This window comes from Pantherophis guttatus, chromosome 3, assembly GCF_059756535.1.
Source record: "Pantherophis guttatus breed Tessera chromosome 3, ASM5975653v1, whole genome shotgun sequence".
NCBI lineage: Eukaryota > Metazoa > Chordata > Lepidosauria > Squamata > Colubridae > Pantherophis > Pantherophis guttatus.
Window position 1 is genome coordinate 171,951,919 of NC_142065.1, and position 18,326 is coordinate 171,970,244.

An 18,326-nucleotide genomic window follows, 5' to 3' on the forward strand; every position below is an offset into this window, starting at 1 on the left:
TGTTTTACTTAAATAGTTGTGACCTCTGATCACCTTTTTTTTTTTTTTTTTCATTGTTGGAAAAAAAGTATACTTTGTCTCTTTCTCTGTAAGGCACATACAAATGCATTTGTTAATTAGAAGCCTTTACAATAGCCAAGAAATTTGTTTAAAAGAAGCTAGAAAATACGTATCAATATCTTTGTCTTAAACCATAGACTTCCAAATAGGATTATATGCCTGTAGTTTTTTCTCACATTTGCCTATCTTATTTGAGGAAAGTAAAGTGCTATTTAAGTAAAAGTAAACATTTTTCAAGTCTAAGCTTTTATGATTAGGCTTAAAGTAGCACTTACTTAAGTTTGTACAATGTGTGTACACTCCCCTTTTTTCTCTGTGGACTGAGTCATTGGTTTTATGTTTAAAAAGCTTCTCCTGCCAGATGTCTTCTGGTTTAGTTGGTACACCTGTGCACAAGTATCTGTAACCTCCTTCAACAGAAAATAAGAACAATGAAAGAATGTTGTTATATAATTGATAATAAGCTTTGCAGACTTAACAGGATTATATTTTTTGGAAAGAAACCATCCTAAATGTTCAGCATAGAAAAGTTCTCCTAAAGAACAATTTCTATAGGGAAGATAATTTAAGAAGTACCCCCCTTTCTTTTTTTGCTGCTGGGCTTTTCTTGGGACTTTCCCAAATACTGACCTTTTGGTCATCTAGCTTTCCCAGAGGTTCCTTCATACTCCCAAGGAAAGAAGTGTATGTAGAAGAACAGAAAAAATAAGATAGACAATAACATTATGGCATTTAAAATCACATACTTTCACAAATGCAACGTTCGTTGTTTCGGTTTGATACACATTTCTTTCTGTGTTCTTGTGGAAATGGAATAATATTAAACCTAACAAAGTTTTTTTTAAAGGAAAAGAAAAACAAAATCAGAAATGAGGGAGAAATCCATAGAGAACTGAAGAGAGATTAAAAATGATGGGTGAACAAGGAAACAAATCAGAAAATTGGAGAAAAACAAAACCACCAGATAAAGATTATATGAAGGCCTCATTGAAATGAACAGTGGTTTTGATGGACTCGCTGTCAATGATATGGGAATGTCCTATCTTTTAATTTTAAAAATCCATTTCTTTGACTATAAGGAGGCCTTCAGTTATGTCAGTCATTCAAGTTATAATGCCTTTGGAAAATGGGAATTCCAGAATATCTCATTATCCTCATACACATCTGCCACTCTCTGGAACTCTAAGATATTTACTTATAGCATTCACTGAATAAATAATATATATATATATATATATATATATATATATATATATATATATATATATACACACATTGATCATGGGCAGTGAGCATTCCATTCATTGAACATGGACAGTATGTAAGGATATAGCTTTTTTTTTTTTTTTGACCAAGATCTAAATCTGTTCTGAAGAAGCCAACAGCACAATTAGTCATGTCAAGTCATGTTCATTGTCGCATATTGTATTGTCTGGAAGTGATTTGATGAATTTCAGGTCGCATTATATAATTAGTTGTTAACACTATAATTCCTGTTTTGCTTGAATGATAGAATTTAACTGAAATTAACTGAAATTATTTCAAATGGTAAGTGGCATTGCAGTTATTTATACTGTGTCATTTTTAGAGATATGACTCTGAGATTAAGTAACATGAGAAACAAAAAGAATTGTACATTTGTTATATTGGGGAACAACATTCAATTGTTTAAAAGCAGATTATATATTTTTGATTGGATTTTTTAAATAATTACTAGATAATTTGCTTTATTAAAAACTTGAAGTGAATGAATAAATGAATTGTAGTTCAAACTAAAATATCCACATATAAATACATTTTGTCAGAATTCAGGTATGTAATTTGGCTGAAAGAATATCCATAATATTATCTGTAGGATAACTCTGGTTATACAGGTAGTCCTCGATTTACAACAGTTCATTTAGTGACTGTTCAAAGTTAAAACAGCACTGAAAAAAGTGACTTATGACCATTTTTCACACTTATGATCATTCCCCATGGTCACATGATCAAAATTCAGATGCTTGGCAAGTGACTCATTTATAATGATTGCACTGTCCCTGGAGCCATGTGATCATTTTTGTAACCTTCTGGCAAGCAAAGTCAATGGAGAAGCCAAATTCACTTAACAACCATGTTACTAAGTTAACAACCTCAGTAATTCACACAACAACTGTGACAAGAAAGGTTGTAAAATGGAGCAAAACTCACTTAACAAATGTTTCACTTAGCAACAGAAATATTGGGCTTCAGAGGAAAGATTTCTGATGCTTCCTTTTTATGTATTTGGAGAAATTGAAGATCAAAGAGATTGAGCTTCTTGCAGAAGAGGACCAGCAAATCAGTGCCATATTCATCTACTTTATGTTACAGAACTATAATGACCCACCCTGAACCCAATATGGGCTCTGAATGTCATTTTCAGAGTGAAAGACAGATCTCCAAAATGCTTGCCAAGATTAGAAGCCAAGAATTTGTCATCACTCAGATCATTTGATTGAATAATCAGAGCATGAGGAACTAGAGGGTAAGCTGTTCAGAATCCTCAGTTGCTCTCTAGAACCTTTAGTTGCTAGAACAAGGAAACATCTGATAGATTACATCAGTTGAAATGTCCTTCCTTCCTTCCTTCCTTCCTTCCTTCCTTCCTTCCTCCCTCCCTCCCTCCCTCCCTTCTCTTACATTGATTCTCACCTCAAAATCTAACAGAATCCAGAACAAAATCTCATTCAGCAGTATAACAGAACTAGCTCTGAACTATTCAAATGGGGCCAAAACAATATACAGTATGTGTCTATAAAATACAGCATATAATGAGAGGAGAAAATTCCATCCATTTCTTTTCATTAGAAAGAGCAATGTCTTGTATTTGAGCTTAAATATCACTTTTCGAAAGGCAGCAGTTCCTTATAAAACACCCTCTATTAGTTAAGTTCTCTAGTTCCCAATTATGGAGGCTACTTTGCCTTTCTCAGTTGTTTCTGTCATGAATGCACATAGTTTTTTGATTGCAAGAGCCTTGGCTCATAGTTATTAAAAAAAAAAAAACCAAGATGACAGTAGCTGGCCATCTTTTCTGGCTGCTTTTGATACCACAACAATTTCTCATTAGAGCATATGTCAACTTCTCAGAGGATATAATGTTATTGCTGCAGTTATTTGGCAATAGCATGTCCTTCCTCAGAGAAGCAAAGGCAGATGCTCACTTCCTGCATTGGAAAGGAAAAATAAATTCTATCACCATATGGATGATGTAAAACTACTAGTAAACATAGTAAAATGAGGGAGAAGGGGCAGAGTTAAGAGATCTATTTTGGATTCTTCTTTTATAGCAGATTGGTGAAATATGTATGAGAGTTTCTAAGCCAAATACGATCAAGTACAACAAACTTTTCTGAATGGATCGGATTCATACCAATTTGCTAATGGAAATGACAACTTTAGTTAGTATTCCTAGGTTTCTCCATGCAAATTAGCTTTGTGTATGTTTTTTTGCTTCAATCTTTTGTCTGCTTGATATGGCTGGCACCGTGGTACTTACAAGAGCTCTTTGATGTGTTGATTGTGAGGTACTGATTGGATGTTGTGCTGATTATAGTCATTTTTCTGTTTTTAATGCTGCTTTTTATTGATTTTATATGTTTGTGGTTTGGGTATTGTTTTAATTGCTGTGAGCTGTTAAGTGTCATTGATAGGAGATAAGCAGCTATCCAAAAATAAGAAAAAATTGAATAAATAAATAGAGCTAAATTGGATTATTTGACTGTACCTTGTCTGCATTCACCTGTTCATTACACTGTTTTCACCTGTCTTATCATCTAGATTTTGAGGATAAGACCTAAGGAATGGGAATATACATAGGAGAGAATGTTAGAATAGCTAAATGCAGCCTGAACCTGACATATATTCAAAATCAAGCAACTGGACTTTAATTTAGAATGGTCTGCCTTTGTATGTGCATACACACACATGCATACACATGCCCAAGCATACGGGACTTTTCTGGAAAGGTATGGCTTTAAATGTAAACTGCCTCTGAGAAGGTAGAAACTAGACTTGCAACTGCCAGTAAAATTGAGTTTGGGGTATAATTAATGTATGGATTTCTAAAAAAAAAAATGTCTAGATGCTAAAAATTACTTGTCCCCCATTTGCTATAATCTATTTTCCATAACTAATTAATTCTACCATTCAGTGCTATTCAACCAGAGGAGGAGGAGTGGACTGGACTGGACACAATTCTAGAAATGGAGAAAACTTACTTCAAACCTAGTCATACAAACTGCCCTGTTTATCTTTTACTAGATATTTGAAGATTGCTGATTCTTGTTTCTTGGAGTGTATACAAACCATAGAATTAGTGTTATTTTCAACTCAAAACAAAAACAGGAAATTAGGTTTAACTGAAACCTAAAACAGGAATCTTATGGGATATGTAAGGGAAGGCTGAATATGTCTTACCATTTCTCGCTTTGTCTTCCATGTGGGTTGCAGGTTAACCTACCAATTTCTCCAGAGCCCTTTAAAAATGCCTTCAAGTCAGTCGTTTGTTGTTGTTTTTTTAAACGTTGACAACAAGTGTTTGCAGTTTCCCTGGCAGCATTTTCAAAAGGGATTTGCCATTATCTCTTTCCTGAGACTGAGATAGAGTGACTGACCCAAGGTCATCAGCTGGTTTCATGCCTAACGCAGGACTAAAACTCAGAGTCTCCCGGTTTCTAGCCTGATGCCTTAACCACTACACCAAAATGTTAGTCTCCATTTACTCTCTGCAAATGGCTCTATTTTTTTCTTCAATCACTCCTGCCTGGAACATGTTTTGCAGCTATGCCTAGTTCAAATATATGTGCTGACACAGGCCACCTGAAATTGGCTGGCTTTTGTGCATAATATTTTGCACAGCATTACTTATTTTTTAAAATATAAGTTTAGACTTATTTTCAAATGTTTGTTATCTCAAATAGGCATATATGTATCCATGAAATAAACAGTATGACAGGTATTTACATTCATTTTTCAAGTTAGTTCTTGGTACTTACTTAACTTCTTTAAATTGAAATCAGTTGTGGGGCTAATTGGAATTCTACCACTAATGAAATCAGTAATGAAAATAAAGATTTATATGCATATGTATTTCATTCATGCCTTACTTTTGATCCAAGAGCTCAAAGGTAACATAAATGTTCTCAATTTCCTCATTTTCTCCTCACAGCAAATTTGTAAAGGTGGTGGTGGTGGTGTGTGTGTGTGTGTGTGAGAGAGAGAGAGAGAGAGAGAGAGGGACAGAGGGAGAGAGAGAGAGTCATTCAATAAATTATGTAGATGAGTGCAGACTGACTTTGTCTATATACATCAAGAAGGAATAAGACTTATAAAAGAAAAGCAATACAGGAAAGGCAGGAATTGCTGTTTCTGTTTTGGACTCTTCTACTATGCTAGGCCTTGGCTTCGACACATTATGCCTGGTGAGCTTTTAGCAGAGACGTTGCTCTGCCCATTTTGAATTTTTTGCAATACAAGAAAGATACAACAATCAGATTAGAAATGAGTAAGTAATATCGGGTGGATTTTCAAATTTTAGATAGAACTTTCTTCTATTCCATAGTGATATATTTCTAGGTTTTATAATAAATTTCTTCCTCCACATTTGACATGTAACTTTTTTTTATTCTAGGCAAGTATTCGAAAAGATTTGCCTTCCAGGGAAGAACTTAGCCTTGTGAGTTCCATGTAGAACCTAACTGATAGGGCAGCTGCAGTTTCAGGAACAGGTTTTCTTTGATGTTGTGCTTTAAGCCCCTTCTTGGCTGCACTTTCTAGTTACTTAGAAATCCTGGTACACCATATTCAAACATCACAGAAGATCTTTTCCAATGCTTTAATATTTCAAAGTGTCAAATGTGTTTTTGTTTTTTCTTTGCTGGACAGCTTTTTAAAATAAATATCTTCATTATGTTTCATACACAAATATTAAAATACAATCTAATATAAGGGGGGAAGGGAGGGGAATAACAGGATACAGCTTTTAAATAAGAGTAAACACATAAATTTTGCTGTCCACAGAAGCTGTAGTCTGTTCTTCATATGATCAAGCAAGTTGGCATTTACACTGGTAAAAATGATTTTGCTATCATTCTTCAATAGTTCATGAGATATTGACAATGGATAAAATTATAGTGACACACTAGCTTCCCCTTGCTTTGGGATTTTATTGCACGATTTGTGCAGTATTTTCTTTATTAGAAAATTTTCTTTCTACTAAGATGACTAAGGATAACTTAAGTTTTTAGATGCTAACTTTTTTCATAAGTGAGATTATGAGGCCTGCCGATTTAGTCTCGGTCTTTTGAGGAGTGTTGTTTTGATAGAAATACAGGAAATTGCCTCATAACTGCAAAAACTACTAGCCTATGAGAGTCTCTAGCACATGTTTTTCATGCCAGTTTCTAACAAGCCAAATAATTGGAAATGTTTGGATAGCATTGTCTTAAATATAATTCCATTTTGTTATGACATATTATTTAATGTTTAAGTTTATTAAAAAACACTTAAGAATAAATTGTTCTGTAACAGATACAAAGTTTTGTTTTCCTGAAGATCTATGCAATTAAAAGAAGTCCATACAAACTCATTTCTGATTTCTTATTTGTAGCTGAGAAATTTTAGAAAATTTTCTTTTCATATGTTTTCATCAATTCTTAATTGTGTTTTATTGCTTAACTTCTAGGTGGCAAACCTGGTGTATTAATTGTGAAGATCTTAGAAATGCATGAAGAATGCACTCTTTGCATAGCTATCTGTCATCAACTGGGCCAAATTTGTGCTGATGGTTCTATCATAAAAGAAATTGTTGAAATTCAGCCAAGACTTAAAGTTCTTTTTGCAAAAGAAACAACAGCTCATTTGAAGGCAGTACCACAGGACGTCATATATATTCATCCTCCTTGGTAAGCACATAAAACATTCTCAACCAGTCATACCCTCAACCAATCATATCATAGCCAGTTTGGTCTAGTGATTAAGGCACCAGACTAGAAAGCAAGAGACTGTGAGTTCAAGTTCTGCCTTGGTCATGAAAGCCAACTGAGTGACCTTGGGTCAGTCATTCTCTCTCTGCCCAACTCACCTCACAGGGTTGTTGTGAGAAAAATAGGAATATGTGTTGGATATGTTTGCCACGTTATTTGTAAAAAAAAAAAAAGGTGGGATATAAGATAAATAAAAATACCTAAGTGCTCCTTTAGCAGTAGCTCTCTTTTAGAAGAGACCCAAATTTAAGTTAAGTTTTATTTATTTTTTTATTCTAGTAATAATGTAGTTGCCTTTGTTGTCTATTTCTTATGTTCCTGCATTTCGCTAAATGCTAAGATATAGGAATAATTCAACCATTAACATATTTAATTTGCATTTGATTAAATGCATATAAGAGATTCCAGTAGAAAAAGAGCTTTACTATTATAGTGTTTTTGCTGATAATCATGCAGGATTAATGCTGTATGCTAAAGACATTTATTCTTCATAACATTTTATTCTGGTATGAGATGAACAGTACCTTGTTTTCTCCAAAAAAGGGAGGGGGAAGTTCCAAACAAAAGAAATCAAAGAAATTTTGTTACCATTGTTTTTATAGAGCCCTTTGATATCATCTGTGCATTTTGAAAAGTTATAGATATTTAAGCAGACAGTACAGATAAAAAAAATAAACATCCAAATCCCTACCATCAAAAAGAAAGTAAGTCCTTTTTACATTCCTGCTTTGAAGATTTTGTAGAAACAGAAAAAGTAAAAAGCTCTGATAAGGGAAAGACACTGAGCCACCCTACAATAAAATTCAACAAAATTCAAAGTCAGTTACGGCAGAAGCACTGCTGGAAAAAAGATGTAATTGGACAATCTGTAGATGTTTACCCCTTCAAAGAACTGGAGATAATAAACTATTTTATATGGGAAAAAATGGAACAGCTTGCTTAGCTTCTGCCTAATATCATCATTCAAAATAAGATTTGACGTCCAAAGGTCTTATTTTAAAGCAGTTGTTTTTCTTCTACTTGAATTGGGAGCAATAAGCAAATTAGTCTTTTATCAAATTCTTTCATGTTATTGTAGCACATACTTGATAATCAAATCTTTAGAAATTTGGAATTTTAGAATTTTTTTGAAACAAAGCCATTTCCTAACTTTTTAAAGCTTTTTTAACCATAATATTGGTTTAAATGTTCATGTGACTTTATATATAGTATGATTTGTGCTTCATACCCCTTTCAGTATGGATTCAATCAGTCAATCACAATAGAGCTGGAAGGGTCCTTGGAGGTCTTCTAGTGACTAGTCCAACCCCCTGGTCAAGCAGGAGACCCTATACCATTTCAGATAGGTAGTTGTCTAATCTTTCCTTAGAAACCTCCAATGATGAGGCACATACAACTTTTGAAGGCAAGCTGTTCCACTGGTTAATTGCCCTAACTATTAAGAAGTTTCTCCGTAATTGTAAGTTGCTTCACTCCTTGATTAGTTTCCATCCATTGTTTCTTGTCTTGCCTTCTGGTGCTTTGGAAAATAAGTTGACCCCCTCTTCTTTGTGGTAGTTCCTCAAATACTGGAATACTGTTATCATGTCACCTCTAGTCCTTCTGTTCTCTAGATTGGCCAAACCCCACATTTAATAATGAAGTAGTAGAGCTAAAATCTAGCCCTATTAAAATATAAAATAATAAACACTTTTAATTAATTTGGCCAAGGGTAAATGTATAAATAATTATTGGCTTTTAATTTCCCACAGCTATGAATGATTATCTTCTACCTGTAATAATTCTTCATTTAAAAAGTCAAGTTTTCTATTCACAATGAATGTAATAATAAATGAAAACAGTTTTGGAGAGAAATGGGTTTAGAATAGATGCTAACTACAGAGAAAATAACATGACATTTTTATTAAAGGCAATATATTTTGGAACAAACTAGAAGAATCCCTCAGAGACTAGTTTGGGGCATTTGTTTTAAATTATCAGTAAATTTGGGGAGGAAATAAGGAATTAGCTGATTGCATTTGCTACTAATAATATGCTCATGTGTTTTAATTCAGCTCAAAATCCATGTTAAATGGAATATTCTCCTAAATTGAAATAACAGATATTAATGAAATTGTATACAGCAGTAAAAGAAATATGTCATACATTTGTGGCCTGTAAATATGAAGTTAAATTGCTGACTAGGAGCTGCCCAGAGCTTGATATAGATCCGTGATGGCGAACCTATGGCATGCGTGCCCCAGTGGCACGCATAGCCATATCAGTGGGCACGCCAGCTCAGCTCTGGGGCGCATGTGCGCTGGCCAACTGATTTTTGGGCCTTCTGGGCCCACCAGAAGTAGAGAAACAGGCTGTTTCCTGCCTCCGGAGGGCCGGAGGAGGGGCATGGGGAAGGCTTGTTTTTTTTTCTTACCTGGCTCCAGATCCTCTCTATGAGTCTAGGGAGGGCGAAAACAGCCTTTCTCACTCCCTCGGAGGCCCTCCAAAGGCCTGAAAGGGCCCATTTTCCAACTCCCAGTGGGACAACAAAAAACGTCACTTCCTGTCCCACCAGGAATTGGAAAATGGGTCCTTTCAGGCCTTTGAGGGAGTGGGAAAGGCTCTTTTCACCCTTCCCAGATGCATAGAGAGGATCTGGAGCCAGGTAAGAAAGAAAAACGGGCCTACCGGGCCATCGCGTGCCAGGAGAGGAGGGGGGGAAGGGGGGGTTGCGCGTGCATGCGCAGGGCAGGCCACACAGAATTAAGGGTGTGGGCATGCGCAAACCTCCACCACCACCCCCTCCTGGAACGCGATGGCAAAAAGGTTAGCCATCACTGATATAGATGGATCGCTATATAAATTTTAATGAGTAGGTCAGATTTAAGATTCTTGGATTAGATAAGAAGATTATTGGGGAAATAGTCAGATGCAAGGAACCAAAACTCTACGAATAGGCCAAAACAGTTATTTTATCACTGATCAATTATATTACAAGAATCTCCCTAGACTGTCTCTATTTCTTTGGGAACCAACAGACAAGGTTTCCAGTCTGGTCTATGATGCTTCCTTCTCCAGAGTGATTCCATCCTGGCATTCCTTTTGACTCCCATCTCCCATTCAGCCTGTGTTTCTACCACAGGAATGGAGATTTTGTTGCCTTTATGCTGAGTGTACTAAAAGGCAGCCCTATTAGACAATTTATTATCAAAATAAATTAACTGTTCATTTTCTTCTATAAGTATTCCTTAACGTACAACCACAATTGCTCTCTACATGGAGCTCCCCTTGGGATGCACCCGGAGGCTCCAGTTGGTCCAGAATGAGGCCGCACGGGGGATTATGGGAGCGACGGGGTGCTCCCATGTGACCTCTCCTGCACGAGCTGCACTGGCTTCCGGTGGTCTTCTGGGTGCGCTTCAAGGTGTTGGTGACCACCTTTAAAGTGCTCCATGGCTTAGGGCCGGGGTATCTACGAGACTGCCTTCTGCCGCCAATAGCCTCCCACCGGCCAGTTCGCTCGCACAGAAAGGGCCTCCTCAGGATGCCGTGGGCCAGACAATGTCGGCTGGCGACCCCCAGGGGGAGAGCCTTCTCTGTGGTGGCACCTGCCCTCTGGAACGACCTACCCCCAGAGATACGCACGATACCAGACCTCCGGACTTTTCGCTGGGCCCTGAAAACATATCTATTTCATCTAGCCGGGCTGGCTTGATCCCATCCTTTCGGTTTTAATTTGAAATTGGTTTTAACTGGGTTGTTTTAAATTGAGGACCAAAATTATTTAATGTCTTTTAAACTGTTTTTTAAATTTTATATGTTATGTTTTATCTCGGCTGTTCACCGCTCTGAGTCCTGTTGGAGAAGGGGGGTATAAAAATCAAATCAAATAAATAAATAAATAAACCACAATTAGACCCAGAATCTCAGTTGTTGAGCAAATATGGTCATTAAGTAAGATGTCATGTGATTGCTTTGCTTAATGACTATAAAGCCTGCTTACCAAATTGTGGTTGTTAAACAATTGCACAAGTCATTAAGCAGAGCGTGGAGGTGCCTTGAGTTGGGGGAGGTCCTGGGAGACCCGGGGCACAGCAGCATGCAAAAACGTGCTTCGGGCTAAGAGGCATTGACCGGCTCCAGAACCTTCTGGCATGCACAAGGCTGTTGCAGCCCTGGATGGCCTTGGCCTGCTTCCCACCTAGCTATGCCCAGATTCCCTCAACTAATTCGAGGGTGTATCAGTGCACCTGAACCCTCCATGGCCCTAGAGGCTTTTAGCCTGCTCCCCACCCAGCTATATGTGGAAGCCCTTGGCCAGCTCCAGGGCCTAGCAGTTCACAACTTACCTTTCTGTTTTTCTGTAGTTTCTATAGATGCACCCAGGCAGAGTGAGGCATTGCCTTTCTACAAAGGCTGCCTTCTGCCAGTCTGCAAGTGGGGGCTCTTCTTGCCATCCTTAAGGAGGCTCCTTTTTAAGAATTACATAATTTTGAGGTGCTTGGCAACCAGTTATAAATACAGAGAGATTGCCAAGCACCCAAAATACAGTAATTTGACCGCAGGGGGAGTGGTGTGATATTTTAGGATGGTTGAAAATGTTTTGCAGGCCATAGAGCATCGATCATTGTAACTATGAACGGTTGTTAAATGATCAGTTGTAAGTGAAGGATTATGTGTAAACGCTCCTTACCCAATTGACACAAGACCTTTGAACATTTTTAAATACAGTAACATTTTTTCTTAAAGAAAATAATTGATAAAATATATTATGGTTGGCTTATGGGACCTGACCTTTGTACATCTCATGTAAGACACGGAAAAGATCACAGTGGAATTTGACTTACATTTAGCCTTTTATATTTGGGATAATATATACCTATAGGAAGTCCAAGGTTTATTAACTAAAACCCCAGTAAAATACTGTTTGCTTGATATATATATATGGAAAATAATAAATTTATACACAACTTCAATCAAGTTGATCTTCAATCAGTTTACTGTCCCAGTGTGTATCTATAATCAAATATTTGCATGAAGATATTTGAATAATTCTAAACTTTTTAGTAGCTGTTATGCAAGTGGAATGATATGATGATAGAATGATTTTATTTGTTGCCTTTGCTACCATCATAATACCAGATCAGTCAGTCTCCATTAATAGTCAATGGAAATGCTTGTGCACAAATACAAAAACACTGTCCCAACTGATCAATGTGTTTATTTTATTTGTCATCTTTCTATAATAATTAAAAAACAATTATTGCTATGTACATGCAAAAACAATTGCATGTTCATAGGAATAAAGAAATATCTGAAGAATATGTAATATATGGATAAAAGCAGTCCCTATAAGTCTAGAAATAAAACAAATTTATCAAATAAATTGAAACAAAATAAACATTGAAGGTAGCAGATTTTGCTAAATTGATTCCAACAATTTCTGTCTTTGGCTTTTGAGTAGGCAAGGGATATTAGCACTAGAACATATAATAATAAAAAGGGTTGCAATTTGTTTGAAAATACAATAAATTACAGCAACAAATTTAACATCAGAATCCTATTATACTCTAGTCTTAGAAGTACACATCTGCTTTTATTTTAGGTTTAAAAATGTCCACTTACCAAACAAATTAGATTAAAGAAATCTGCAAATAAAATGGTTGCTTGCTTCAATAAAATGGTTGAATTTATTTCTCTGTTAACATTCTTTGGTAGAGTTAATCTAATATTAGTTTAGTTTCTAATATAGAAATATCTCTGAATTATTTTTAATCAATGTTGAAAAGTTTACATTGATAAAATATTTATCTGCTTAGTAGCTACTTGCCCATAAAATTTAGGTTTAAATATTTATTCATCTGAATGTTAACTTTGTACTAAACAACATATGGAAAGAAAAATCATAACCAGGTAATAGGTATTATAGTTGTCTGACTTCAGTAGTCATTGAATGCATTAGGAAAAGAAATGTTTGGAGGATAAATTAAGTGTTGCGATGAAGATAGAAGTGCAATTCTGTTGGGAAATCTGCATGGCACAGTGTAGTCAATCTTTTTAGAGACTGGTAGCTGTGCATTTTTGCAGGTGTGGGGGAAGGACTACAGGGGTTGGGCCATATCACCCATATGGGCTGAATCAAGATTTCTTTATCTGAAGTTGTATTAGGAATTGTAACTAGGATATTTGCACAAGGACGCCTACTTGTTTCCCAGTAGATGGCTTTCAGAGGCAGCCACTCTGCCATCAAATAATAGTTATTGCTCCCTGTGTCTTCCATAAATTGGTCTAGACCTGCTGATAGCCAAGCTGGTAGTTAGCATCACATCTCTTAGTAGCACATTCCAAACGTTATATGTTGTGTAAAAAAATTCGTTTTGTCTGATAGATGTTTTGGGAACTCTGACCATTCTGTTAGTTTCATCTTGTGCTCATCCTGTGCTTCACCAGAACATTGCTCCCCTCCCCCCAAACTATTGCTCTACCAGGAGAGAGAAAGGCTTGTATCAACATAAAACACAAAAAACTGATCAGTCAGTTGGGATGAGGTTGGGATTTGGATTAACAGTCAATTCTTGCTTAACCCTGCTTCTTTCACAAGCTGTACTTATCTTTCTCTTTGACCATCGTTGTCATGGAGACATGATTTTTGTATGGTAAAATAACTCAAAACAAAATCCCCAGGTGGCAATTCTACTATGCACTAAAATGAGGTGTCTGGACTTTCTTTTAGCCCAACTCAAAATGCCTAGAGAGCCTAACATTGGTGGGGAAGAGTGTGCCTGCAGAATTAATTGATCAGTAGAAGGCATGATCATATTTTTGCCAGATTTATCACCAAGATGTCACTGGTTATTTGTATGGTGAAACTAATGTTGAAAGAAGACGGAAAACATCAGTTTAATGGAGAAAAGCAGAAGATGATTTCAGATTGCCATTGCAGCAGGCTAGAGATGAGATATAGGTGATATCTTTAAGAAATGTTCCATGAAAGTGATTAGTAAGGAGTCTTCATGCCACAGAAAGTTGGAAGTGAAATTTCAGTTTAGTAGTGAAAAAAAAGCAGTATTCGAAAGGATTGAAATCATGTCAGCACTTGACTGGGCTAAGAAATTAAAAAGGATGGATCCATAGTGGTTAGTATGTGGCTGGGAGAATATAAAGAAATAAGAAGACTGTAGATTAGAGTGGGAAGTCAATAAAATACTTTGAAAGACTTCCTGGCAAGCTGCTGCAGTCATGAACTGCATGTTGATGAACTAAGAGTTGAGTTTGCTTGAACCTGTATGGTACTGTATATATAGGTCATGTTTAAAGTTGTGATTGCTCTTAAGACTAGCATTTCTTTCAGTATCTAACATTTAAGGCATGGCAGTATATCAAAAACCAAGATATCACAAAAATATGTTTTATGTAGAATTTATTTCTATGCCCTTTTTCGTTTTGGACTTTCTAAGCTTTTTCTGTTAGTCTCTGAAATATGTCTTTTTGTTTCTGAAGTTAAAATTGTGACAATCCATGTTGATAAATTATGTTTTCTTAATTTATATATATTTATTTCAAGGAATCTGAGAGTTTGCAATTGCATTCCAGAAGCTTCCATTAATGATTTAAAAGGAATCAAATTTCTTACTGAATTTGGACCAGGGAATGTTGGATATGACTGCATGACCGCAAATCTCTGGAAATGAGGCTTAGGAAGGTCATGGGATTTTGAGGCATATTTGAACAACTTTCTTTCCTTTAAGATACTCATGGAAAGTTTTGCTGTGATAAATAGTTTAGCCTAACTATGCCTTTCCAATTCTTTCTTCCTGCAAGATGACTCCTTTGGCTAGTAAAAATTGCGCCCCCCCCCCAATAACTGAAACTATTGTTAAAAACAGAATTGGAGGAATAATAAAACAATCAATGCTTTTAAAATAACCTAAAGTGAAAGATGAAACCTACATGTGTTCCTTTTGTAATCCCAACTCGCCCATACATATTAAGAAAAAAAGCCTGGCATGGAATAAACAAATTTTTTTAAAAAGTTAAATCTGTGATTAATTATTTTTTTCTGGGAAACAAAAAAATGAAAGGTTAATGGTGTTTGTTTCTTTGGAATTCAAAATAATTGAAATGCACAATAACCCTTACATGTGCAGCTTATTATAAGAATGAGTATTTTATTATGTAAAACTCTACATATACAATAAATAAATAGAGTAAGGAATAATGTCTAAGAAATATCAGCAATTGGTATAGGAGAACTCCTTTTGGTTCTTGAAGACTATTGGTTGTTCACAGGAAAAGATAGTACAAGTAGTCCTCGTCTTGCAACCATTTGTTTAGTGACTGTTTGAAGTTACAATGGCACCAACAAAAGGGACTTATGACTGTTTTTCATACTTAAAACTGTTGCAGCAACCCCATGGTCATGTGATCAAAATTGGGACGCTTGGCATCTGATTCATATTTATGACCATGTGGTAAGTATGATCACCTTTTGGTCACATTATCACCTTTTGTGACCTTCTGACAAACAAAGTCAATGGGGAAGCCAGATTCACTTAACATCCATGTTAGTAACTTATCAACTGCAGTGATTCATTTAATACTTATGGCAAGAAAAATCATATCATGGGGCAAAATTAAACAACTGTCTTAACTAGCAACAGAAATTTTGGGTTCAATTATGGTCATAAGTTGAGGACAGCCAGTAGAGGACTGAGCAGAGCCAGAAATCGGCATCTGCCTCATCATTTATCTCTCCACTCATGTATATGCACGTGAATTGGTAGCATTTCCCAGAAGAAACAATTTGGAGGCAAATATGGCCCTGCAGCATGTGGATAATGCTGGGAGGTACACAAGATTTCCAACTTACATCCGTTACATTAATGTATATGTGCATATGAAAATATGCATATGTACATATATATACATGCATACTGTACATTTGAAAGCCGCATATATGATAGGGATTGTGAATATTTCTTCAGCAGGCTGTAGAGCATTGAGATAGATAGATAGATAGGTAGGTGGTAGGTAGGTAGGTATGGAATAGGGCCTGAATATCTGAGTGACCACTTGCCTCCAGTCATTTCTTCCTGCCCAGCATGTTCCAGCAGAGTAGATGCATTCTAGATGCCTGCGTTAAACATAATCTGTTGTTTTCATCGCTCTAAGGAAGTGTGCCTTCTCTGTCACAGCCCCAAAACTCTGTAACAATATTACCCCCTCACCCAGTTAAGGGAAAGTGTTAAAGACTGCATTCTCTTTCCTAGATTTCCAGGAATCTCTGAAAACTGACCTCAGTCCCAGGCTTAATATTTGTTTAGGGTCCCAGTCTTTTGTTTGACTTTTGTTGTGTGAGGGATTATATTAGTCTTGAAATGTTCATTTGGTTAATGTTTTTATCTGATTTTATGGCTTTTTTTTTCTAGTTTTGTATACTGCTCAGAGTTCATTGGATGTGGGTAGCTTATATGTTCAAATAAACTAAATATATACATAAAATGTGCAAAGTAATAAGTTTCCACTAGTTTCAGATTATGAATCTAACTGTAGATTATCTACATACATAATAATGCTATGGTACCTTTCATACCATCAAACAATGATCTGCCTATCCCAGGTCCTTAAAAAGGATTCATAGGCCAGATCAAATCTAAATATCTGGTTTGACTGTAACAAGCTATAATAATACTAAAAAATGCTAATGCTCCATACCCATGATATGGTACTGCCTCCAGAAAGGCACTGCCTTGATGTGCTTATGGGGCTTGTGTACTCTGAGGAAGATGAAGGTCATGCCAGAGGTTCGACCATACTAGACAATCTCATCAGAGGAGCAAGATGAGTGTCTCTCCCATAAACACTATGGTAAGATGTAATTTATAGGAACACATACCAGATCAGTCATCGCCCAGGTCACAACAGCAGTCCACATTAGGTGTTGGAGTTCCTGGACATCTGGCGACAAATGGTCTAGAGAACTCAGGACCTTTCGCTGAGCACAACCAAAGGCCAAGTAGGTGTAGAAAAGTTGTTTACCTGTCACAAATACACAAAGATTGAAACAAAGAATAATCTATTATTACAAATCAAGTCAAATGAAAAGAGATTATTTGAAAAGAATGCATCAGTTCTGGAAAGAACAACATCCAGAATCAGAAATTACAGAATGGAGACTAGCGGATCAACACTGATTTATAATACAAAATAAAATATTCACAGAAGCAGACTTGGAAGAACTGTGAAGGGCAGAGAAATCAAAGCATTGCCAGAAGTGGCTTAGACTGTAGAGGCAAACCAGGGAGAGTCTGCAATAAAGGAAGCCAGCATAGCTACTGAGTTATTTTCATTCCCAAACTGCGACTGCTCTCCTCTATCTTCTCAGAAGAACAAAACCTTTCAATTAAAAAAAAAAAAAAACAAGAGTTAAATTGAAACAAAGAATAACTTGGCATATAAACCAACAGTAAAGCAACAGAATAAGGTTGCCTACATTGAAGTTTGTTCTAATGAAACAGCTAGCACAAATATTAAAAGATGTCAATACTATTATATCAAATACAAGCAGCTCATTGCAAGACACAACCAATTAATGTACTGCATGGCTGTAGTTATAATGGAATAACTACTTGGATATAAAAAGCAAGAAAAAAGCCAAACAGTGCACCACCAAAATGGAAGATCAGCCTGCTAAGCTCAGGTGAAAACAAGCTAGAACAAAAGGAGAGGTGAAGAACGAGAAAACCAAAGACTACCTGATCAAGAAGTATCACCAAGATATAAGGAAGATTAAGAAAGCACTGGAAATAATAAAGCAGCAAATAACATATCTGGTGAAGAAGATCAGCAGAATTGCACAACTATGGGCAGAATCTCCAATTTCAGTTGAATCAGAAATGTTTCTACCAGTCCATCAATGGAGACACTACATTGGTCATGACATGATAAAGAAAAGATAGGGCAGTTCTCGGCACAGCTACAGGGCAACCCAAAGAAATACATCAAAAATGTAGCTTGGATAAATGATGTGGACAAGAGTGAAAAACAACAACTTATAATGAAAGAATTTAACAGCAGAGATGATGGAGAAAAGGGCAAGAAGATCATGAATAGTTCAAGACCAGGTGAAGATGAACTGCATGGTGTTTTGTTGAAATATCTGATTGGTCTGTACTCGCTCATTGTCAAGCAATTTAATAACATACTGCAAGGAGGTGAAATTAAACATTGGTTAACATCTGGCAAGACCCACCTGAATGAAAGATCCAACAAAAAGGGCAG

The 18,326-nt window shown here is 36.3% G+C and overlaps 1 protein-coding gene across 5 annotated transcripts in view; it reads left to right on the top strand.

Moving 5' to 3' along the window:
* Nucleotides 1–18,326, top strand: part of SPIDR (scaffold protein involved in DNA repair) — a 175,329-nt gene that overhangs the window by 69,967 nt on the left and 87,036 nt on the right. For all 5 annotated transcript variants that reach the window (XR_015733361.1, XR_015733362.1, XM_034429723.3 and 2 more), the window contains exon 8: nt 6,767–6,986. Coding sequence is in view for 3 of the 5 variants with exons in the window: in XM_034429723.3 (XP_034285614.2) it covers nt 6,767–6,986 (220 nt within the window). In the remaining 2 variants the exon portion in view is untranslated. The remainder of the gene's footprint in view (nt 1–6,766; nt 6,987–18,326) is intronic.